This window comes from Bos grunniens, chromosome 6 (genome assembly GCF_055505025.1).
Source record: "Bos grunniens cultivar Pamir isolate PY7600 chromosome 6, Bosgru_T2T1.0, whole genome shotgun sequence".
Taxonomy (NCBI): Eukaryota; Metazoa; Chordata; class Mammalia; order Artiodactyla; family Bovidae; genus Bos; species Bos grunniens.
Window position 1 is genome coordinate 78,247,220 of NC_141170.1, and position 26,166 is coordinate 78,273,385.

The window sequence follows — 26,166 nt, forward strand, 5'->3', positions numbered from 1 at the left end:
GTTATATACAAAAGGCACCAGAAAATACATACAAACCTATCCACTGTAAACCCAGTAACTGCTGTTCACACAAATCACAAAAAAAAGAAAAAAATTAACCCCACAAGATTGTAGTATTATGGAACATTTTTAATAGTTTTCCATTATTAACCATTCTTTCTTTTTGATGAATAACTTGTACTATGATTCGGTGGACTTGTGTATATACTCATCCAAGGCCAGTAATAATGAAGGATGGCTGTGATTTACGAAAGAATAAACCGAAGTGACTCTGAACAGGTTTTACAGATATCCATGGTCAGCATTTAACACCTGTCGTTCAGGCTCCTATCTTCAACAGCATATGGAACAATATGTCGGGATTTTAGATTTGATGATGATAAGGCTTCCCTGTCAACAGAAAAAAATTTTAGCTTTATTTGTTATCATGCAGGGTTCCCCTAATAGGTACTATGTTGACAGGAGTGTGCCTAAAATAGTGTTCAAAGCTCCAAACAAACAAACCAAATAGCATGGGAGCAGAATGATAGAAAGAGAAGTAGAACCTTTTTCCTGAGTTAAATAAAATATAGGTTGTCTCTTTTTGTGGTTTAAAAATATTTAACTAGAAAAGTAGTTAGAAACCAGACTACCAGTTTTTTAATCGATCTCTAGCCAATCACTTCCCTATCAAATCTGGGGCTCATTACTTTTCTATACCTCAGTTTCTAGCTCTTTAAAGGGGGATAACAACAAAATCCACCTCTGACAGCTGTAGGAAAGATTAAATGAATCTAATGTGTAAAATGTACTCAATAGAGTACCTATCATGCAGTAAGTTCTTACCTGCTTGATTAAGATCAGGACGTGTATTTGTAATGTACTTTCCCAAGACATACATATATATCATTTAAAAAGAAAACTGAATCAGGCTAAGAATGAACCAGTTTCAATTTAAGGCATATAGTAAACTGATTAGTTCTAAGAAAAAGCCGTCATGGCTGTCTGTAATATTTTTTTTCCCCAGAAGTTGAGTCCTCTGATCACTGTAATATACACGAGCCCTAAGAAATAAGAAACTATAATACTGAGAAGACTGTCTCATAAAGACCCATCTCCAATATTAAAAGAAAAGATATAAACATTGAAGTTTTTAGAAAAGGAAGAACATCATTAATTTCATGATTACCTAAACTCCAATACTTTGGCCACCTGATGTGAAGAGCTGACTCATTTGAAAAGACCCTGATGCTAGGAAGGAGATGGGGATGACAGAGGATGAGATGGCTGGATGGCATCACCGACTCAATGGACATGGGTTTTGGTGGACTCCGGGAGTTGGTGATGGACAGGGAGGCCTGGCGTGCTGCGGTTCATGGGGTTGCAAAGGGTCAGACACGACTGAGTGACCGAACTGAACTGAAGGCAAGTACAATAATAATTGTCATGGGACAGTCTTTGACATGTGATCAAAACTTTCTATTACAATTACATTAACTATTACTAAAATATTATATAAGACATTAGAAGGAGGGAAAAAGAACAGAAAAAGTCTGAGGGAATACACAACACTTAATAGTTTTTATAACTTGAAAATCATTTTATTCTGTATTAGCATGACTAAAATCTAATAAGATTCAGTGGCAATAAGAGAAGAACACTGCTAGCTGTCACTAGGATCCTTGAATTGGTCACCTACATCCTCTGTTGCTGCTGTTGCTAAGTCACTTCAGTCATGTCCGACTCTGTATGACCCCATAGATGGCAGCCTACCAGGCTCCCCCGTCCCTGGGATTCTCCAGGCAAGAACACTGGAATGGGTTGCCATTTCCTTCTCCAATGCATGAAAGTGAAAAGTGAAAGGGAAGTTGCTTAGTCGTCTCCGACTCTTCTCGAGCCCCCCATGGACTGCAGCCCACCAGGCTCCTCCGTCCATGGGATTTTCCAGGCAAGAATACTGGGGTGGGGTGCCATCGCCTTCTCCGAAAGTTTATCTAATACTTGCTAAATGTTAAAAATCTTTGCTTTAAAAACGTTAGCATAAAAGACAAATGGAAATTTACCTGAGAAGAAGACATTTATGTATGAGAAACAGGAGATTGTAAATGACAGACTTTTAAAGGCAGTGTTCGTCAAATACTTGCTTCAAATCAGGTGCACTGTAATTCCCCCTCCAAATCCTAGTGAGCTATTTCTAACCTGTGTGTGTGCTCAATCATGTCCAACTCTTTTTGACTCCATGGACTGTAGCCTACCAGGCTCCTCTGTCCATCGAATTTTCCAGACAAGAATACTGGAGTGGGTTGCCATTTCCACTTCCAGAGGATCTTTCTGACTCAGGGATCAAACCTGCATCTCCTATGTCTCCTGCATTGGCAGGTGGATTCTTTACCAATGAGCCACCTGGGAAGCCCATTTCTAACCTGTATTTACTCACAAACTGTCCCCTCTTCCACACATACACCCATGAAATCTAAGGTGCTGGGCTGCCCTTTTCTAGTTGCCCAGGCCCCATACCAGGCCACAGGATGTGTGAAAACCATCTGCAGAGTTTCAGATTGAAGTCTTGCTATCATTATTTAGCATCTGTTTATTTGCATTTCAGAGAGGAAGGGGCAAATTATTTGTAATTCTTAGAACAGCAAACACATTTATAAGCAAGAAGAATTCCTTTCTGTGCTGGGAAGGGATACTGGACTGACTAGGGTATGATTCTGTGCATTTTAACAAGGTGTCTGAGGGTTAACCCTCCGCCTCGACTCACACAACAAAGAAACCCATTATCTAGTAGCCCGGGGACTGACTTTCACATTATAAACTTTACCCTAGAACTTTGTCATGAAAAAAAAAAAAAATCAATTTAAAAAGTCACTGAAATTGGTCAAATTAAGTAATTTAGGCAATGCTTAAACTAAAATACCTGCCATATTAAAATTCTATCGGTCATGTAAATTTTCTTTATAATCAAGTACCTAGAGCGAAATTGAGTTCTGCAATGTTAATCCCATGCAACTCTGATTAAATGTAACATCCAAAACATGGTTGACTCACTGCATTATGGAAATATTTCCAAGACTAAAATATTTGAATACATCTTTCAAGTGACGAAAATTCAATCACCCCAGTTATTTGACAACACACAGAGAGTAATGAAATCCCCCACATCCCGGTATCTTCCTGCAAGTAGACTAGTCAGCTAAATCACTCCTCTGTGTGTGCGTACACAGGTTCAAGCGAGCACACGTACCTTCCAGACAGAACAACCCAGCCATCTGGGAACCTCATCTCAACCTTTGATTATGGACAGACTTCAAACTGTTCAGACAGAAAAGATGATAAATAAAAGGAAAAAAAAAACCGACTCTTTCTTCCTCTTAGTTCTTTTTTTTTTTTTCAAACTTCCCAATGGTAAAAGCAAAAACATCCAAAACACTTTAAATAAAAAAAAAATCTGGAGAGCTGTTCTACAAAGGAGTGCCGCACGGTAAACACAGGGAAAGTGCACAGGCCCTACCTTTATACAACCCGGGTCTGAATCCTCATGCTTAAAAACCATGTGACCTACTATTAATATACAGCACAGGGAACTACATTTTATAGTAAGCTGTAAGGGAAGAGCATCTGAAAAAAAGTTTATATACATATATATATATATATATATGTATGGATATATAGCTGAATCACTGCTCTGTACACCTGAAACATGACATCGTAAATCAACTATACTTCATTTAAAAAAAACAAAAAACTGTGTGACCTAGGCAAGACAGAAACTCTGAGCTCTAAAAGAGAATAATCATATTAACTCCACATGGTTACTCGAGCCTGAAGTGAGATAACATGTTATAGGATCAATTTCATAACACGACTAAAAGTTTTGGAAACCATGGTTTATGGGGAATAAGGCTCACTTACACTTCCGCCATGCTGCTCCAGCTTCTGTAACGCGGTGGTGATTGGTTCTTTGAATTTCTTGTCCCTTAATCTTTTAGAAAGCTTGGAAAATAAGATTAAAAGAATGAAATGATTTGAAAAAGTAACACTATTCACCAGAAACATTAGTAAAAATTCACTAATCGGCTAACTAGAAATAATTCCATTGAGTCTTCACTATGTAGTAAGTATATAAACACTACTTATTTTGTTTCAGATTGCAAGGCTTCTTTTAGGAAATATCTCATCAAAACTTACATAGAATAGATGTCACCAAACCTGTTTAAAAAGATGGATTTATATTATTTGATATAGTACCAAACTTATAGAATCTGCTCCAGTATTACCATACTGTAAGTTTTCCAGAGTAAGGTTTCTAAGAAATTACACTTTTTCCCATTCTGTAATTTGTAAGACCATCTGGAGGAAAATGATGGAAAGCTAAGCCTCTAAAGCACGTGTGTTTCCTACAGTCAAAAATGGAAGAGACAACAAAGAACAGAGTATTTGCATGAATAATTCAGTAACAGTGACAGGCAGAAGAATCTGGCTAAAACCCACAAGATCACCTAAAGCCCCCAGCTATGTCCTGAAGGTCCCTGCTTGGACAAGCGGGGAGTTCTGACTGAGATGAGAGAGAGCACAGGAGTCAGAATAACAGGAGCAGAGAGGGAAACAGTGCAGTTCAGGCCCTCAACACAATTCCTTGCTGTGTTCTCCCACCAAACGTCCGCAACACTCACCCAAAAACCTGAACCTTCCAGCCAGAGCAGGACTTGCTCATGGCTCCACTTTCTGGGGATATAATTGGAGCCCAGGCAAGAATTCCTCATCACCAAACACTTAGCAAGCCCCTGTCCTAGAGCTGGTTTCTGGTTCTTCATCTTCCCAGGTCTGAAAGTGACCAGGACAATTCCTACCACTGAGCACTGAGTAACCGGTTCTTTCAGCCAGGTCATCGAAGGTTACGGAGGGTCAGAAGAGACTCCCAGTAAGATAAAAAATGTGACAAAAGCAATTCTAAAAGGGGGACAGGAAGGGCTTATCAATGCCCTGGGGATGAACAAGGAAAAGTGCCTCTTACAGATCTTAGGTTTGTTTTCTTTAGATCGTGTTACCCTTGGACAGATGACCACAGGCAGATCCACAAACCACCACCATCTCATCACATATACCCACTGAAGTACAGATTCTTGGCCCCACAAATTACTTTAGCAGACTCTCAGGACAAAGGTCCAGGTTCTACATTTCCAGCAAGATTCCTAGGTGATGTACTTATTTCTTCAAGTTTGAGGATCACTGTCCCAGGGTCAGTGAACAGTCTCTCAGAGTTGAAGCTCACAAAGGATATGACTTATTTCGCATATGAAGAAAATCAGTTGTATGTATGTTCAGTAACTGGTTTTGAAATATTTTTCCTAGAAGAGCCCTTTCTTCAAATAGATGTCTAATGTAGAAGTCTATGAGATGTGAAAGTGCAGCCTTTCTGGCTGAATGGGTGAAGTGGGGAGAGGAGCGTCTAGCAACTCAGTGGTCCTCACTGTGTGTAGTTTACGGACCAGGGATGAGCCCCTACAGATCCGGTTTCCAGGGCCTTCTACTCTACAGAATCCCGCAAGGGTGTGAAGGCCAGTGTGGTAGCTAGGTCTCCCCAAAGTGTTGCCACCCCAGGAAAGGAAGAGGCCCTTTCAGTCAGTCCTTGTCTTAGGAAAAGCAGAGCTCTGAGGAGGTATGTGAGTGACTAAAGATAAATGCTACGGTACCTCTAAAAGCAGTTAAGAGAGTTTAACCATTGATCCGGTCTCCTCCCTCCACCACGGTGGGCAGGGCTGGGAGGCTGGTAGGAAGCTCCACTTCCAGTTAGGGGAAGGATCCTTTTCTTTACACCTCACTTCCTCTTTACCTCATGCCAGTTCTCTCAGCAGATGTCATTGCTACGTATTTCTCCCCCAAAACAAAACCAACCTCCAAAAGGGCAGGGGGCATGTGTGGTTTTGTTTAGTATCATATTCCCCGTGCCTCAAATAATACCTGACACAAAACGGGAGGGCAGAGAGCAGCAGATTTCTGTGAAACTGCTGATTGTCTCAACCAAGCAATCTAAAATTGATTGATTTTATGGCCATCATCAAAATAATTTACAAACAATAACTGTTGGAGGGGATGTAGAGAAAAGGGAACCCTGTTGCACTGTTGGTGGGAATGTAAACTGATACAGCCATTATGGAGAACAGTACAGAGATTCCTTAAAAAACAGGAATAAGTCTACCATATGACCCAGCAATCCCACTACTGGGCATATACCCTGAGAAAACCACAATTCTAAATAACACCCGTACCCCACCGTTCATTGCAGCACTATTTACAACAGCCGGGACACGGAAGCAACCTAGATGTCAATCAACGGATGAACGGACAAAGAAGATGTGGTACATACATAAATAGAATACTACTTAGCCATAAGAAGGAATGAATTTGAGTCAGCTGTAGTGAGGTGGATGAACCCAGAGCCTGCCATACATTGTCAAGTAAGTCAGAAAGAAAAAAAAAACAAATATTGTATATTAATGCATATATATGGAATCTAGAAAAATGGCTCTGATGAACCTAGTAGAGAACGGACTTGTACACAAGCAGGGGAAGTGAGGATGGGACAAACTGAGAAATTAGCACTGACATATGTACACTATCATGTGCAAAATAGATAGTGGGCACTTGCTATATTACACAGGGAGCCCAGCCTGGAGCTCTGTGACGACCTAGAGCAGTGGGATGGGAGGAGAGGAGGGAGGCTCGAGAAAGAGGGGAGATACATATATATAGGTTTGGTCCTTGCCCTCCTGGATGGAAACCTCTAAACTCTTGGAAGGTCCTGCCAGGTAAGAGTGACTTTGTTTACCTGGGGCCTTGGGCCACACCAGATAGTCAGTGCTAACAATGTGATTTACAGTCAGGGACTCAGGCACCAAGTACCAGCTCAACTTCTAGAGGCTGGAGACCAAGGTCAACTAGGCAGGCAGACAGTGATGTTGTGTGACAAACGTCTAAGGAGAACCCTGGACATTCAGGCTCGAGTGAGCTTCCCACCCTGGCAATGCTCCGTGCGTCTTGTGATGCACCACTGCTGGGAAACAAGCGCTGGCCCCCCAGCTCCACCGGGAGAGAACCTGAAGCTCCACACCTTGTCTCTTCTGGGCCTGCTCTACGCAGCGCCTCCCTTGGATGATTTCAGCCTGTATCCTTTCACTGTAATAAACTGCAACACTGAGTACCAGCTTCTCTAAGTTCCATGAGTCATTTCAGCAAACCTAAGGGTGGTTCTGGGGACCTCCTGAACTGCAAAGTGTCCCAGTTTAGGTTGTGGCAGGGTTAAACTACTCACAACAGGAAAATGTCTCAACCTGAATCCTAGAGACTCACTAAAAAAATTACAATGTACAACAAAGAAAAAAGATGAATAACACAGCTCTGCTGCTACTGCTGCTGCTAAGTCACTTCAATCGTGCCCAACTCTGTGCGACCCCATAGACGCAGCCCACCAGGCTCCGCCATCCCTGGGATTCTCCAGGCAAGAACACTGGAGTGGGTTGCCATTTCCTTCTCCAATGCATGAAAGTGAAAAGTGAAAGCTAAGTCGCTCAGTTGTGTCTGACCCTCAGAGACCCCATGGACTGCAGCCTTCCAGGCTCCTCCGTCCATGGGAAGAATACTTATAAGCTCTGCTTAGAATTCATAGATAATCCACATGGGCATGAAGACCTCACACTGTTCATTAATTTTTGTCCATTCAATTCTGTTTACTTTTATCACAACTCTAAATTTGCTCATGCAGATGCTTTCCATTAAAAAAACAAACAAAAACTGAAGAGACTATATCGCCCATTAATGTAAAAATGTTTAAGAACAACTAGGTCTGATGTTCATACTTTCTGGTTACGATGATGAAGTTTTTTTCAAGGTTTTGAATCATTTTAATGATTAGTTTGAAGCCATTACATCAGAAAACGATACACATACACAAGCCCTCTCCAATCTTTCCAGCACTTACACTGGTAAGCAGATGTTTCAGGTGGTCGTTTAGAGCAGGACCAACGACGACACTTAGCTGTACCAGAGCATTCAATCCTCTTTCAAACACTTCATCATCCACGTGGACCTGGGGAGGGTTGGGTGGTTCACGGTGCACAGGCAGGTAGGGAAAGGGGAAAAGGATGGATAAGGAGAAAGGGTAAGCAGGTGGAGAAAAAGTGAACATTCAGTATTAGAAAATGACCAAACAAACCCAGGATTTAAAAAATAATCTTTAGTACAGGACATCTAGAAGCAAAAATTAAATTTGGGTTGATGGAAACATTAAATAAAATACATTGTAGCCTACAGAAAGACTGACTTCAGGTTCATTATTTTCTCTAACTACTCAAGATGTCCCTCTTTACCTTTAGTACATCTTCTAAAGGTATCTTCCAGTAAGGAATCATCTGGCCCTGAAAAACAGTGGCCGAATTCTGCACACACATTGAAATCACAGGTAAAGAACAAATTTGCATAATATTTGAAAGAAAAAAAAGATGTAAAATATTCTAAATATACTGCAGAAAGTCTAAAGGAATAAAGGACATACCAGAGCTGCCTTCAGCACAGGAATCAGTCTAGGAAGCAAAGGCACAGCTTTCTCAGGAGCGCCTGTGACCAAAAGTAATTCTCTAAAGCCCTCCTTTGACACAAAGGTGTACGGATGTTTAGTCTCTCTCAGACCCTGCCAAAACAAACAAACAAACAGACACAAATGAGATTTACTACCCATTTTAGTGATGATAATAGAAAAAAATGCAATCCTTACTCATGTAAGTGAAATCTAGTTTCAGTATTATTTTCCTATTTGAAATATAATTTTAATAATTACAATTTCAATTAAACTAAGAAATTGTGGAACACGGGATATGCATGAGACAAAAAGGATCTTTAACCAAGAAGGAAAGGAAAAAGAGTAATAAGAAAAAATAAAAGGAACAGGGAAAAGCAAAGGAGAAGCTAGGAAAAATAAATGAAAAAAAGAGAAAAAAAGAGGAAGGAGGATGAAAGAGAGGAAAGGTAAATAAAAAGAAAGAGAAGAAAAAAACTCACTATGATACCAAAAACATGTTGCTTATACTCCTAAACACTGCCAGAAATCCCAACAAATTAATCTAAAATCTATGTTACTAAATCCCACTTTATAAGCGCAAAATTGTTGGACCCCCTACCTTAAAGATGACTTTACAACTGTTTAATGAGCCTCTAAAATATTATATCTCCTTCACATTTAAATACTAAGATACTTAGAGGACAAATCTTATACTATGTTTAAAATGCATTGTAAGATTTCAAATGCCATCTTTAACATCAGAAAGTCAAACAAAAATATGGGGAGAAAAAAAAAAAAACCTGTGTAAATCATTTCTCACCAAAGCCTTTCACCCTAAATGCACTAGGAACAATTACATGCACTCTTTTTAATTATTATTTTGAGTCACGATAAAATAGCCATCTTTTTTGAAAAGATAAAACAAAGAAAGTAATAGCAATACTCCCTCAGTTTGACTAATTATTATCTGGAATTAAGTATAACCAGCTGCAGGGTCATGCCTAAAAATACTAATTTTCAACCAATTTGTCCTTGTGATCAAACCATCTGCTTCCAGGGGAATTCCCTGGCAGTCCAGTGGTTAGGACTCCATGCTTCCACTGTTTAGTCCACTGTAAGGGACAAATGTTTGATCCCTGATTAGGAAATTAATCCTTCATGCCTGCATGCCGTGCAGCAAAAAAAAAAAAAAAAAAAATCCCCAAACAAAACTATCTGCTTCTAAATGGTGATGAAACACTTCTTTTCCTACATGCCGTCATGCTTTTGAAAACTATGCTGCCAAGCACACTGGCACCACAGAACACAGGTTCTATTGTCTTCAGAGCACCCCATCCTGTTCATTTTAGAGATGAGGAACCCTAGGTCAAGGTGAAATGGACTCAATTGTAGTGGTTCTGTCACTGCTTCCCCATTATTACATGAGGAGAGGGGAAAGAGAAAAGTTTACACAGGACAGAAATAAAAACAGTGGTGTTTGGAAAAAGACGCTTACTCCTTGGAAGGAAAGTTATGACCAACCTAGATAGCATATTCAAAAGCAGAGACATTACTTTGCCAACAAAGGTCTGTCTAGTCAAGGCTGTGGTTCTTCCAGTGGTCATGTATGGATGTGAGAGTTGGACTGTGAAGAAGGCTGAGTGCCGAAGAATTGATGCTTTTGAACTGTGGTGTTGGAGAAGACTCTTTAGAGCCTCTTGGACTGAAAGGAGATCCAACCAGTCCATTCGGAAGGAGATCAGCCCTGGGATTTCTTTGGAAAGAATGATGCTAAAGCTGAAACTACAGTACTTTGGCCACCTCTTGTGAAGAGTTGACTCATTGGAAAAGACTCTGATGCTGGGAGGGATTGGGGGCAGGAGGAGAAGGGGACGACAGAGGATGAGATGGCTGGATGGCATCACTGACTCGATGGACATGAGTTTGAGTGAACTCCGGGAGTTGGTGATAGACAGGGAGGCCTGGCGTGCTGTGATTCATGGGGTTGCAAAGAGTCGGACACGACTAAGTGACTGAACTGAACTAAACTGAAACTAAACTCAGAGTTCCTTTGAGGATTCCTCAAGTCAAAGCACTGCCCCTGTCTTATGATTAGCTAGAGTATGTTTTCAAAGGTATCACTATAGTTTTGATTCATCTAAAAAATTGTGTGCTACCATATATAAAAAGTTTAAGGCTCAAAAAAGAACTAATGAAATATGAACATCTTTAGTTTGTAACACAAAGTTTAAAAGAGACTGATTAAAATTTAATTTCAAAATAGGCTATCCATAAAAATATACTACTTCTTACACCAAAACACATTCTGCAGGCTGAGGTACAAATTAAAAAAAGCTAAGACCTAAGATAACTTGGTAGTCTTCATAAGTAATTGATGTCTGCGTGCTAAGCTGCTTCAGTCATGTCTGACTCTCTGTGACACTATGAACTGTAGCCAGCCAGGCTCCTCTGTCCATGGGATTTAGCAGGCAAGAATACTGGAGTGGGTTGCCATTTCCTTCTCCAAGGGATCTTCCCAACCCAGGACTGGACTCACATCTCTTACATCTCTAGCATTTGCAGGCAGGTTCTTTACCACTAGCACCATGTGGGAAGCCCCAGTAGTAACTAAGATGTCCATTTAAAAGAGTAAATAAACTGGGAAAACTAAAGGAGGAATTAGAAATTCTAGGCATTCACTATAATTAAGATATCTCAATCAGCACAACTGTCTACTTTTTCAGCTCTGCTGACATCTGGCACATCCCACAAGTTTTACAGGAAAAGCAAATGTTTCTTTGAGTGAAGAAAAAAAAATCTGAATTTTTTCAGTGTCATATCTTTTGGATTCCTGACTACTGTATGACTTATCCCAGAGGCACTGCCAATTCAGATTAATACCATCAAGGACCTAATGTAAGGACTTGCTTTTTAACAGCAACAAGAAAAATGATCCTGAAGACTTAAAGAAGATGAGTTAAGGTTAAGTACAACTGGTTAATTCATTTCTCAACTTCTGTCTCTAATTCTACACATTTATAAATAATAACATTCACAAAAGATATCTCTGACTCACTTCAGGCTAATACTCTGCCAACTTTGTTCCTGACACAAATGTTAATATAAAGGAATATATGAGAAGTTTTTCTGAAATCCTTTACAAAAACCATCTCTATGATATTTTACTTAAAATGCACAAGAAGGCAAAAGCCCTGAAAATTACCCAAAAGAGCGTTTAGGGAGTTGATATCAGTTCCCTAAGAAACATATCATATTAAAGGTGACTTAATAAAGGTTCTATAAGGAAAGACCAAACAGGCACTGTTAACTGATTCTAGTATGAGTTTAAATGATGATATCCTCCCGATTGGACTAGTTCAATATGATTCCCAGCATTTTAAATTAAGTATGAATACTTTATCTACTTATCTACAAATCCCTGTGCAGATTAATTTCATGTTTATAAAGCTGATTAATCAGTTTCTAAGAAACATACACCATTCATAATTAGTTCCTAAGGAAGTGTGGTGTTTTAATATTTGTTCCTTGGCTTTTATTTCAAAAGTAAAGAATGAGATTTACTGATGAGTTACAAAAATAACATTTAATGCAATTAGAAAAAATACTCAGGAAAGATAGAGTATTTACCTCGGCTAAAGTAATAAGAAGAGGATCGAATGGAAGCTTTTCCGGAGGACATTCCCACTGTAACCTGTGTTTTACTGAACCATGGACCAACCTAAAACATAAAAGTCAGTGAATGTGATAAGAACAAGAGACTTATATACTAAACAGTGATTAATCATGATATACTCTTTCTTCAACATAACCATATTAGAATTATTTTGTAACATGTAGGAACTTCATGACTGTAAAAGATATTACAAAGGCACCTTATAGAGCAATAACTGCATATTTTCAATCCTACAAATTCCTACCCTTTTAACAAAATTGTTTGATGACTAAACTACACATCTCCACATTTGTTAAGCCTACAGTTTTAGAGTGCTATTTGCATCTTAATGCAAATGTTATATTTCATATGGTTCAGTCATAACTATAACAAAGTAGGTAAACCATAGACAAAACAATAGCAAACCTATCACAAAATAAGCAAACAAATGTGATAATTAGGAATAATTTTTTTCATAAGCAATATTAATTTTCAGGTATCATTTGTGCATGCTAAGTCACTTCAGTTGTTTCCAACTCTGCGACCCTAGGAACTGTAGCCCGCCAGGTTCCTCCATCCATGGAATTCTCCAGGCAAGAATACTGGAGTGAATGTTCACTGCAGCACTATTTACAATAGCCAGGACATGGAAGCAACCTAGATGTCCATTGGCAGACAAATGGATAAGAAAGTTGTGGTATGTATACACAATGGAATATTACTCAGCTATTAAAAAAGAATGCATTTGAGTCAGTGCTAATGAGGTGGATGAAACTGGAGCCTATTATATAAAGTGAAGTAAGTTAGAAAGAAAAACAGCAATACAGTATATTAACGCATATATATGGAATTTAGAAAGACGATAACAATGACCCTATATACAAGACAGCAAAAGAGACACAGATATAAAGAATAGACTTTTGGACTCTGTGGGAGAAGGCAAGGGTGGGATGATTTGAGAAAATAGCACTGAAACATGTATATGACCATATGTGAAATAGATGACCAGTCCAAGTTTGACGCATGAAACAGGGCACTCAAAGCCGGTGCACTGGGACGACCCAGAGGGATGGGATGGGGAGGGAGGTGGGGGGGGGCGGTTCAGGACAGGGGGACACATGTACACCCGTGGCTGATTCATATCAGTGTATGGCAAAAACTACCACAATACTGTAATTAGCTTCCAATTAAAATAATTAATTAAAAAAAAAGAATACTGGAGTAGGTTGCCAAGCCCTGCTCCAGGGGCCCGGCCCAGAGACTGAACTGGCGTCTCGTACATCTGCACTAGCAGGTGAGTTCTTTACAACTAATGACACGTGGGAAGCTCATATATCATTTAATCTAAACAGAAATAATCTAAAGGAAAGCCAGGTTTTATCCCTGTTAAAGAGAGGAAAACTAAGGCCAGGAATATGCAATGGCCCATGCAGGGTGAAAAAGTGATTCAGTTCAGTTCAGTTGCTCAGTCGTGTCCGACTCTTTGTGATCCCATGAATCACCAGGCCTCCCTGTCCATCACCAACTCCCAGAGTTCACTCAGACTCACGTCCATCGAGTCGGTGATGCCATCCAGCCATCTCACCCTCTGTCATCCCCTCTTCCCCCTGCCCCAATCCCTCCCAACATCAGTCTTTTCCAATGAGTCAGCCCCTTGAATTAAAGTTTCTGCTGTTGCTGCCTTTTTTTTTTTTAATATTTTTGTCTTTAGTGAAGCAGAACTTGAAATATAAATGGACACTGCTAATACAGTGTAAAATTTGGTAAGTTTTGATGTATGAGTACATCCATGGAAACATCACCACACTCATGGCAGAGAATTTATTCATTACACTCAACTGTTATTTCCCGCTCCTTCTGTAATGTTCTCAACTTGGCATCTTCTAAAGAATACTAAAGTGTTATTTTCATAATCCCAAGAAGCCTCGGCAGCACTGTTTTTACATTTTTAGCAATAATAAATTCTCAGAGTGGGGAGAAGGTATAAGACCTTTAAAATAGTTTCAGTTCAGAATGTAAATACAAAATAGTAACAATAACAAATTAAAAAATGCCTCCTGAGCTTACTTTTCACTCCTAGCCCTCCAAATCTGAAAATACCATTAAAAACTACATTTCTTTAAATTTCAAACACCAAAAAGAATGCTATGATTATTTCTTTCCACAATGAAAATAAAATGTTCTATCATCTACAACGGGCTAAAACTGGATATACTTAGAAGAAATTAATGTTTCTCAATAGTGAACTCTTAAAAAGATAGCCCTCTATTAGTAACCTGCATTGCTTTCTTTAAAATAGCTTGACGTCTACCCAGAAATACAAAAATTACATCAAAAGAAAACGAAAACAGCTATACTACTCATTAAGAAATATAAGTTCAAATAAAATTTGAAATATCTGATTTCTGAAATATAATTAAAAAATAACAAAACAATTTCATTGAATTGTCAACTTCCAGTTCAGACAAAAGAGGATTATTTACCTGAAATTTTCCCAAGCCTATGAATGCTTAAACTGTTTTAGAAACTGTTTCAGTCAATTTCTTCAATTATCTGGTGGTTTACTATAGATTTATCAGTAATTCTCTTTTGGAATTAAAATTATTTTTTTCAACAGTGTCCCAGGATCTATATCAATCCAAAAGACAAAGTATGAAGAAAAAATTCACCTTTATTTCAACCTCCCTAGTAAATAAAACTTTCAATACATTTAAAATGAGAACTGTATTGATTTTACTCAATTATTTTGAATAATATGGTCAGTTATAACTCGTATTGATCTTACCTGCAAGGAATACCTCCCTTAGAGTAAATAGCTGCAAAGGCAGAAGGGGCTCGTGACTGTTCACCAAACTAAAATTAAAAAAAAAAAAAAAGACAAGAATACAATAATTATTACTATCATCTCCACTTAGTGATACCTAATCAATTTCAATCCTGTTGAGGTCTGAGGCAAACAGACACCCTGACTTTCAAGCCCACCAAGCTTGTATCAAGTGTATCACTCTACTCAGAAAAATGATCAATCCTCTCCACATTTTGTATTTCCTTTAACCCTTGTTTCAGAGGCTTGGAGGTAGCTGAAACCACATATAAAATAAACATACCATGATAAATATTTTTAAATCTAAATATTATAAACAAATACAATAAAGATAATATATCTTTCCACCCCTCCTCCACTGTGACCTTTCAAATTGAAAGCTAAATGGAGAAAAGGTGTACAGGCAAAGTAGATTCCTGCATATCACGTATGTCCTACTTGTCCTCCATTCAAATACGTACAGTCTGGATGGTCAAAGAACCTAAAATTTCTTGATGCTGCAAATGACAGAAAGAAGCAAAGAAACACAGAAGCTTAAACTATTTTCCATTTTTCTTTTATAAAGTCAGACAATCTCCTCTTGCCTTTGGATAGTTCATTGTATCCTTGCTGAAGTATCTGCTGGATTCTACCTGCCATCGAAGACTGTGTCTCAACCACTCTCATAATCCCCTTTAAAGGCTGAAACCATCATCATCTATGTAAGGCTGGACCAGACACCGTCTGGTGTTGGAGCACAAGTGTGTTTACTTTGTGGACAAACTGACCTAGAAACTTACAATTATGTACTTTTATGTATATAAACCTTACATTTGTTAAATGTGATTAATCTGCTTTGAGAAAGCAAAAGAAAGCTAGTGTTGTAGTTAGGAATTCTGGTGGAGCTAATTTGCAGGTCATAAAGAAATGGTCAGAGGTCTTTATGCAACTATGAAAGCACGTAATTCATCCTAGGCAACGGAATTACAAGGTTATTCATTGATATTGGGAAGTATAATAATTACAGTAAATTTTTAAAAAAAGAAAGTTGATATGCAATGTATTTTACACTCCACATTACTCATCCATGAATGTGATATGACATACCAAAGCCGACTGATTTCTAGTTTACACCTTCTCATTCCCACACTCATATTCTTACCTCCATTCTTCATCATGATTACCATATGCCTTCCTTCACAACTAGTTTAAAACTAACAAAAGAAACGGGACACCATTCAGAATGGCTCAACAGTATATAAAAGTCTAATACTTTGGAAAACCTACTGAGTCAGGAATCTCTTTTGTACCTACCGGGTTAATTGTTTTAGGGTTCAGTTTATCACTTGGTCGAGGATGAAGTTTTCTTGCAGATTCTGGAGAACTGGTTGATGATGAAGATTTGCTTTGTTGAACTGTGGTCCCATGTTTTACTTGGGCACTTGATGATGTCCTTTGATCACAGTTATCTGAAAAAAACAGAACATCAACAAAAAAGAAGTGAAAGCACACCCTGCATTCATCTGTACAAAACAGTATGTCATTAACAAAATACACCTCTTCATTTAAAAAGCAACATTTAGTACCTGTCAGTCTGTTTCTCATCTGTACGCCCCTATGGCACTCTGATTTCTGCATTGCTTCTCCTTTACTCCTGCAGTTACATGAAACTTGATTTCAACATTGTTTCTGGGGAGGAGGATTCATTAACAATATAAAGACCAAACCTAACAGAGTAGGAAATACAGTAAAAGTCCCACAGAAAAGGTATGATATGGAGCAAAATGCCTAAAAAGCCAGTCAGAAAATACGAAAATTATCAACTTTAATAATACCAATAACAGTAAATTAAAAACCATCTGTCACTCCAATGAAAATTTTTTTAAAAATATCTGTAAGCAAAATGTATAAAAATATGCATTTTTACATCCAAATAGTCCAAATACACTTTTAGAAGCTCAATTGTAATCCTCTGGCCACATACAGAAAATATAGACTAGATTTCTGGGAAAAGTGGTTGGCACATCCCCTATTGTCTCCACTTTCTCTGGCCTCTGTATTTCCAGAGTTCCCAGTGTTCACATCTGCATATCAAGTCCTACATTTCCAGTGACGTAATGAACTCTATTAAATAGACCCCTTAAACTTAACATCACCCAAACTGAGGTTTTCACACTGAAGTTATGAACTGCCTGTCAGTTCACAGCCCCACCAGTTTTCTGATCTCTCAGGCTGAAAAATTAGGATCTCTAATGTCTCCTTTTCTTCCATTTCCCACACGCAACCCTACAGATATGATCAATGTGACATGATGAAGTAGAAGGAGCTCTGGGCTCAGATTTGGGACTGCCTCTCCTCTTTACTAATCACAGGTTTATGAACTGAAGCAGGTTGTTTAATCTTCCTAAGCCTTGACTTCTTGAGATTTGAAAATGGGGGAGATACTAATCCTATCAAAGCTGTTACTGAAGGTTAAAGAAGATGACATGTCAAGCTTACCCAGTGAATGGTTCACTTCTGCCTCTCCCGTAATTCCCACTTTGCTAACAGGTCTCTAATTCATAGCCCTTGTTTTCCTGCTGAATCAAATTATTTTCAAAGAATCTTCCACCACACACCCAGACTTATACACTCAACTGCCCGCTGGTATTTCTAGGTCTAGCTCCAATTCCAAGTTCCACGCAGGCTTTCCTGATCATCAGTTTCTCAAATGCACGTTTCCACAGCACTTGGATTTCTGCCTTGCTTCCTTATTTCCCCTTGATTACTCCATTTCCCCATTTACAAGACACTCCAAATATTCTTCCGTTAGAGTACTTCCCCTTTTAAGTCTTTAATATAGTCATTTTTCTATAAGATCTTCTTTTAAGGCCACATAGATGTAGTCTTCTACTCGTAAATGACAGCTTTTCAAATATTTGGGGACACAAATCACAACTCTTTAGTTCTCTCTTCTTCAATATAAACAATGATGCCTTCTTAAATGAGTAATAACATGAGATTATTTTAATTTACTTGACAAATTAAAAGTCTTCACAAGGAGGGCAAAGTTCCATGTAGTACCATTCAGCCTCCAAATATTTTAAATACCACGTGACCAGATCAAAGTACCCTGCAAAGATAAACTAAATGTAAGATTATTTCTGTAACAGAGTAATTTTAAATTTCAACTTTCTTAATTTGATATGCTGACCTAATTTTCTCAGCCTAGTACCAGCAGATGAGTTACTTCCCAATATCACAGTTCACATTCATCCCCAAGGCATTTTCTAAAAATATGGTAATTATTAGCTCATTAAATTTGTTAGATCCTAAGCTAACACAGACTTTAATTATGACCTATTTAAAGTGCAACCTAATACTGCCAATTCAGTGATTATTCAACAAGTTGGAATGACACAATTTCTATGTTCCTTTATGTCAAACAGCTGTTTCTATAAGGTACTAACTGGAAAGTGCTATATTAGATTTTGAATAAGTTCAAAGGCTACTGAAACTCTTCATTTGAAAAACATGTTAGAATATGGAGCTTCCAAAGGTTTTAAGTATACAGGACAGTTTTTATGTGTGATACAATTATGCAATTTTCAGCAACAAAACCAAAACATACACACACACACAATGATGCAAACATTTCCCTGTCCACTTCCAAAACACCTGTGTTAGAGCTTCTTTCCAAAACAGTTTTTCAGTTACTGTTAAAAATATCACCCTTTACCTTACAGACAAATGGCATGTACTCAATTTTTAAAAGATAATATCCACCTGGGAGCATACCACTGACAACAAATCCAGAGCATGAATTGTTTGTAAAAGGAAAAAAAGGTTCATTCATCTTACACTAGCTTTTTCATTAAATAACGTGTGAGGGTGGTGTAAAGGGTTAATGGTGGGAAGAAGTGAAAAAGTAACTCTTTTGTGTTATAAATATTACAAAGAATACCCTTCAATCTTTTACAAAACAATATATTCTAAGTAGACACTAGAATCTATTAATCCATTTAACCCCAACACCTAAACTATGTCACAATATCAAGAAAGCAAACAAACTAAGCAAGGCCCCACTGTGGACCCCTCATTTTTCACCTTACTTTCCTTAGATGCTGCGGGTCATCATCTACAAGGGGTTACAGGCATCTGGGTCTATGCTAGGAAAGAGTACTTTTCTTTCATTGTTTTGACCAGCTCAATATACCTTCTTTCTTTTTCCACATACCTATTCTTCCCGCACTTGCCTTTGAGACCACTGCACTAAACTACCTGCTAAATTCTCAGAGACAGAGGTCACTTTTTTTCCTACTCTCTAATCTGGTGTTTGGAAGGTCCCAAAAGTGTTAACAGGAGCCCCACAAAATGAGGTGAGCTCCATCTCTAAAGCTCCTTCAAATTTCAAAGAACAGCGACACAGCCCAGTATTCACCTATCCCAACCCTTTTCACCGTAAAGAAAATCCAAAGAGCCAGTATTAAGGGTCTTCCTATTTGTTTTCCATTTGCCTAGCCTCTTCGCCTCTAACACCACACATTTCCCAATACCTAAGACCAGTCCAGGGCCGGCATGTTGTGAAAGTTAGAAAATGAGGACATGGAGAGGAAAAAATGGAGAAAAACAAAAGTTGTGTTTTGCTTTTTTTTTTTTTTCTTTTTTAAAGAAGGTCAGATAAGAGTGGGTAAAGGTGCCAGTTTCAAATAAGGCAACTCTCAACCAAAGCCAGACCAGGAAGGGTACGCTCATGGCGTTCAGCATCTCCAGGCTCCTTAGCAACGTGGTCCCGTGGCCATAGCAACTGATCAGACAGGAAGCCGCCTCCGCCGAGAGAATGAGGGTGGCACAGCGGATCCCCGCACATGTACAGCTCACCGCTCTAGGGACCTGTTCCTACCGCTCCTCTCTTCCACCGCGATCTGCACACCAGCCAACCAGCACCCGTTGGGCCACTAGCCGCCCGTCCCGTCGCCGGCCGCTGGGGACCGGGAAAAATCAGGTTTCGCAGGGTTCCCGGATCTTGCGGCGCCGCGCAGTGACGTAGCACGCACCCTGCGTCCTCAAGCCAATAGCATGGAGGTCGCCGAGTTGTGCCGGGCAGGAATGGTTGCCCTGGCAACGAGGCGCCCAGTATTGAAAGGGCAGCTCGCGAACTTGGCTCTCACTCTCCAATGACAAAGGGGTACCAGGAGCAGAGTGTTTTCGGAATGATAGAGTCAAGGAGCCAGAGAAGGCGATGGCACCCCACTCCAATACTCTTGCCTGAAAACTCCCATGGACGGAGGAGCCTGGTGGGATGCAGTCCGTGGGGTCGCCAGGATTCGGACACGACCGAGCGACTTCACTTTCACTTTTCACTTATTGGAGAAGGAAATGGCGACCCACTCCAGTGTTCTTGCCTGGAGAATCCCAGGGACGGGGGAGGCTGGTGCGCTGCCGTCTATGGGGTCGCACAGAGTCGGACACTACTGAAGCGACTTAGCAGCAGCAGCAGCAGCAGAGTCAAGGAGCAAAGGAGAATACAGGTTCCTTGTACTACCTGCGCCGCAGCCTTACCCTAGTCTATGTATTTAACTCGTACGTTTCTCCCACACACTTAGCTTTATGGTCTCCGTGTATCTTTGCCCTAAATCCTCTAATAGCCGAGGACCCTGAACTCTCGCCCCAGTGTGTTCTACCGCTAAGGCCAGAGCCATCTGCCAGCCCAGCTGTGGAATTTCCTTTCCTGTCATATTTTACTAATTCATATGCTGTTGCAGTCAACTGTAGTGCAGGAGTCGTAGGAGACGCGGGTTCAATCCCTGGGTCCCGAAGATCCCCTGGAGTGGGAAATGGCAACCCACTCCAGTATTCTTGCCTGAAGAATCTCATGGACAGAGGAGCCTGGTGGCCTCCATAGGGTCGCAAAGAGTTGGACGCGACTGAAGCGACTTAGCACATGATACATCCACACTTTAATTTTAAAATAAGTGTGTTTGTGTACCCCCAGATTATTTCAATAAAATGAATACTGCAGGAAAATGCGTATCCCCTGGCAACTACAACAAAAGCATTTGGCGTCATAGTAAAAATCCCAAACCCTTTCAGCCCTGTCTATTGTGTACCTTTCTAGCGTCCTCTTTTTTTTTTTTTGTCAACCCATGGCCTTAACTTTTTGCTCAGGTAATATCTGACTATACAGTTGACATTGTTTGGACACTGCAGGAAGTGTTATCTTTCCTCACCCCTGATACACCATGCTTGTTCTCTTAATGGCTGCCCCAGAAGCATTTTCACTAGACTCTGAGTTTCTTCAGGACCAGACTGTGCCTTTTTTCATTCTGTTTCTCCATTTCTAGGGCATTACAATGGTGCCTCAGGAAATACTCTTTAAATAAATGCACTGAACGAATGAATTCTATGCATATCTAATCTCTCTAATATTCTGCAAAACTTGCATGCAAGTCTATCTTCACTTTTAAAATTCATTATATTGATTTCCTATGGTCTCCACCAGACTGAAATTATTTCCATCACTTTCCTATCCCCAATATCTAACCCAATGCATATTTAAGTAATTTTTTAAGAAAAAAGAAAAGAAAATCCTATTCCTTAGCTATTTTCACCTTATCATCTCTCTTCTCTAGCTTCTTAAAGATTTACTATATCACCGCCCCTTTCTTCACTCCTGGCATCTTCAGTGGCAGCCTTGGCAGCACCCAGCTCATGATATTTTAGCCTCTTTGCCTGGAGTGTAAGAAAGTTGTACAAATATAGAAAAATGTAAATGGATACCTAACAAGTACACACTGTATGTAGAACATACCATTAGATGTTGGGAAATCAATGCAAAATATAAAAGGAAAGTTAGTTGATTATGAATTGCTGATTTTAGAATAAGTTCATGTAACTCCCTTTTCAATTCAAAGTTGAATTTAATTTCTTTTGCAGGTTTTCTTTCTGTCAGTAGAAGAAATTTAATCTTGTCCTTGGATTAGAGGAGAAACTTATTCCCTCACTGTGGAAGGGCAGTGATGCTAGGGCAGTGGGGCAACTAGCCCTCTGTTGTCATCTGCCGGTGCTGCCTTCTGCTGAGCTGTATTTTCACCGTTCTGGTCCTCAGCCCTTCAGTTGCCATCCTTGTGGATAGCACGTGCATATCTCTCCTTCAGGGTTCTCATTTAGAGCTAATTTTTTTCTTCTCCCAAGAACCCAGGAAATATTCTTTTCTTTCCAACTGAAGTGAGAGGAATCCACCTGTTGGGTTCCATGCTGTGGAGATCATGGAAATCTAGCGAAACTGCCTTTGAGTTTTGCCTGGACATGCCATGTGTCCATTTCTTCTGATTTTGCACCCTGCTGGGATCAGAGGTAGCTGGATCCTTAATCAGTTCTATGACATTTATTGCTCTGGGACCCATATCGAGGGAGGGTAAGGCAAGCATGATTGGAGATGATCAGTTGGTCTGTAATTTGTACAAAAAGGAACAGAGTTTCTTTAAAGTAATTGCGTCAAACCAATAATATCTTTTGTATTTTCTTTAAAATATTGGTGACCAAATGCATGTAGTTAAGAAACAGTCATAAGCGAAATACGAATCAAAAGACACTGTCTCTTTACTCAGATCTGGACCTTGACTTTGAGTTATGGTTTATTCTTCCAAATCTTCCAAATAATGACTAATCCACTGAACATGATTTTTGAAATTTCAAAGCAAAAATTTGACTCTTATCAGTTTCTTTTTATCATGACATGCCCCTTCCTGAGGGAATTAGAATAAAATGCTGGAGCTGCAGTTGGCATGAAGTGGCATGGGATAGCAGAAAATATTATTTTTGTAGAAACATTTTTATTGTATTAGTTTATAATCTATTTGGTGATCTTCTATAGGATTTTTTCTGTTTTGAGATACCAGTCAGAATGATATACCAGTTAAAGAGTTTTTCATTCCACTTAGTTCAAATATAGACTATTAAATTGAAGGCTAGAAATAGACAGGAAATGAATGGGTTTCTTATATCTATTAGATATAATATTAGAAAGCAGAAAATTAACCACAATTAAATCAGTTCATTAAATCCTAGGTGATTAATTCTTGTTTTTCTGATCTTGAGTTAATGAGTCTTCTTTTACAATCATTTGCAACAAGCCTAAAAGAAATGGAATGTCTTGACTTTCACTGTGACAGGTGTCCATGGTGGTGATGTCAGGTTATACTGGAAACAGGTTCAAATGACTCTATTCCATAAAACATCAATGGTTAAGACTCCCTGGTACAGTCTTGCTGAGGAAATTGTTTTCGACATTTGACTTACTTTCTAATTCATGGATTGTGGAGATACCTTTATGTTCTTGCTATTCATGGAGTGGTTCTTAGATCATTATCATCATTTAGGAGCCCCACCTAGGTCTACTGAGTCAGACTCTGCATTTAACCAAGATAGATCCCCTGGAGAAGGAAATGGCAATCCATTCCTGTATTCTTGCCTGGAAAATTCCATGGACAGAGGAGCCTGGAAGCAGCAAAGAGTCGGACACGTCTGAGAGACTGAACACTCACACGCACGTGCCCACACACACAAGATTCTCCAGATGAGGAAATGTACTTTACAGCTTAAGATGTGTGAGGGAGAAACAGAAACTGCCTCTTGATGATAAGGAATGTTTCCTATTGAAGTGTCATAAGACCCATAATACTGGAGTGAAGGAGAATGGAATCCTCCACTGAGGTGCATGCATAATAATTTCATAGTGATTCAGTGAAATATTATACTGAGAGACGGAACATTTTGTCAGCATTCAGGTTTCTATGAGTTGAATTTTATCTCCCAAAATGTATATGTTAAAATACTAACCCCCAGTACCTCAGAGTGTGACCTTATTTAGAAATACGGTTGTTGAAGATGTAGTTATTGAAAAGTTCCAGAAAACTGCTACAAGCTTGGAGAGAGGCTTGGGAACAGATTCTCCTTCTGAAGTCTCAGAAAGAACCAAGGATGCTGACACCTCAATTCCAGACTTCAAGCCTCCAGAGCCGTGAGACAGTACGTTTCCATTGCTTTGAGCCACCAGATTTGTTATGTCAGTCCTGCCAAACTAATACAAGAGCACAGAAAAACATTCAGAGCCCTCTAACTCATCCCATAATGTGTGTTATGATTGTCTTCTGTTGAAGAGATATGTCAAACCTAGAAACAAAATATTTCTTTCGGACAAAACAGATCAACTTGTTGACACGTATAAAACCAACGTTTGTTGACGTGTATGCCAGTCTTTGAACATGTGACCTTAAATTGGCTTTTATGAAGACTCAGAGTGACACATTGCAGAAATGTATTTATCCTGACAACATTTTAGAATTACATGCATATATAATAATTAATCCAGAAGGAATTGAGACTCTGTTTTGTTAATTTTCTATACTCAGGTTGACCTAATTAAAAATCAGAAGATGCTAACTTTTTTCTAGTATCTTCCTTACTAACATGAGAAAGGAAATACTTGGTGTTGCCCAGAGATGTAAAGAGATGCCCCCCCCCCAAATAGTTTGGGTTAGGTATAAAAGACATACTAATAGTTATATTCTGGTTATGGGATCTGAATTCAGCAAAGGAAATTTTTTAAAGTATTGTCAAAAGAGGAAAGGGGTGAATAAACTTTAAGAATGTAAACATAAAATATGATTGGAGGCTTAGATCATTATGATAACATTTAAAATCAGCCCAACAGCATATAACAATTAAGAACTTTACATATTTCAAAAGTAAGCCTTTTTTGAAATAGATTTCAGATTATGGGGAAAAAAAAACACAAAAAACAACAGGCTCTGAGGGAAAATATTATGTGATAGAAAAATCTCATTATCCAAACAAAACAGAAGGCAAGAATAAATTTTGCTGTTTCTTCCTAAAAGCAGGCTGTATGTTCAAAGTGCACATTTAACTACCCAATAAATAATTGCTGGATAAGCTAACTGATAGTTTCACTGGGAAAGAAAATTAAAAAAAAAAAAAAAAAAAAACATTGCTCACTTAACTGCAGGGTTATTTGTTGAATCTAGTTGTAATCTGAGGGGCCAGAAAGGGCTCTAATTGTTTGGTTGGCTGAAACATGGACCAAAAAAGTGGCCTACAGGAAATCTAGTTGAAATGTCAGAACTGTCTGGCTAAATTGTAGAGGAAGATATCCACAGCCTGGGGTATATTGGAACATTAGAGTGAATTTACCATGTGAAATCTGCTCACCCAGCCTAGGAGGGTGGTGGAAGCCACTGGGGCAAGGGGAAGGTAGTTTTCACCATTTGTTATTCAGTCACTCAGTCGTGTCCAACTTTTTGCAACCTCAAGGACTGCAGCATGCCAGGCTTCCCTATCCTTCACCATCTCCCAGAGCTTGCTCAAACTTACGTTCATTGAGTCAGCGATGCCATCCAACCATCTTGACCTCTGTCATCCCCTTCTCCTCCCGCCCTCAATCTTTCCCAGCATCAGGGTCTTTTCCAATGAGTCAGCTCTTCACATCAGGTGGCCAAAGTATTGGAGCTTCAGCTTCAGCATCAGTCCTTCCAATGAATATTCAGGATTGATTTCCTTTAGGATTGACTGGTTTGATCACCTGGCAGTCTAAGGGACTCAAGACCCTTCTCCAACACCACAGCTCAAAAATAAAGGTGTGAGGGGAGTCTCAGAATCCTTGAAGAGCTCTGTGGTCACTCCTTGTTGGTCAGAAATTACATGGAAACTGCTGCCACTGAAGTTGGGTCCCTAAAGTATCTGGGGACAAACTGGTCTAAGGGTGCCAGAGGCTATGTGGCCACACTTAACCACCAAAGCTAAGGTAGGTATGGTTGCTGTGTTGACATTGGAATCAAAGCAGCAGTGAGAATAGTCTGTCTCATAGAGATCTATGGAGTTAGCTATTAATGATGGTGTCCCTGGCAGAATATAGATGAGCAGTTCAATTCTTACCAGCTCTGTATAAGCGGAAGTGTCTATAGGTCAAGTGAACAGAAGCTTAACTTAAATCATAAATACCAAGAGAGTGACAGGCCCTCAATGAATCCCCAAACTTGAGGAAATTTATAAACCCAGAATCCATGAATCTTGAAGACCCTGCCACACTCACAAAAATCTAAACTGTTAATCTTTCTCCAAATCTTTTCCCAAATGGAACTCTGACCTTTTTCCAGGCTGACTGTGTATTAGGAAAAA

The 26,166-nt window shown here is 39.3% G+C and overlaps 1 protein-coding gene across 33 annotated transcripts; it reads right to left on the reverse strand.

Annotated features, from left to right (window-relative positions):
- Positions 1 to 111: 111 nt before the first annotated feature.
- PACRGL (parkin coregulated like) lies at positions 112 to 26,166 on the reverse strand. 33 transcript variants are annotated; one of them, XR_015165552.1, is made up of 12 exons: positions 19,874 to 26,166; positions 17,491 to 18,103; positions 16,578 to 16,645; positions 16,306 to 16,460; positions 14,974 to 15,041; positions 12,164 to 12,254; positions 8,534 to 8,668; positions 8,349 to 8,396; positions 7,961 to 8,068; positions 3,895 to 3,975; positions 3,227 to 3,294; positions 112 to 390 (listed from the first exon to the last, which is right to left on the reverse strand). XR_015165552.1 is itself a non-coding variant. In XM_086406304.1 (11 exons), the coding sequence occupies exons 3-11, from the start codon at positions 16,627 to 16,629 to the stop codon at positions 334 to 336; spliced, it is 795 nt and encodes a 264-aa protein (XP_086262430.1). In that variant the 5' UTR covers positions 16,630 to 16,645; positions 18,007 to 18,103; positions 19,874 to 26,166; the 3' UTR covers positions 112 to 333. The 33 variants fall into 33 exon arrangements, 24 of the variants coding, with proteins under 24 accessions (XP_086262430.1, XP_086262427.1, XP_086262422.1 ...); XR_015165551.1 differs by having other exon boundaries at positions 19,708 to 26,166; XR_015165557.1 differs by lacking the exon at positions 8,349 to 8,396 and having other exon boundaries at positions 18,007 to 18,103.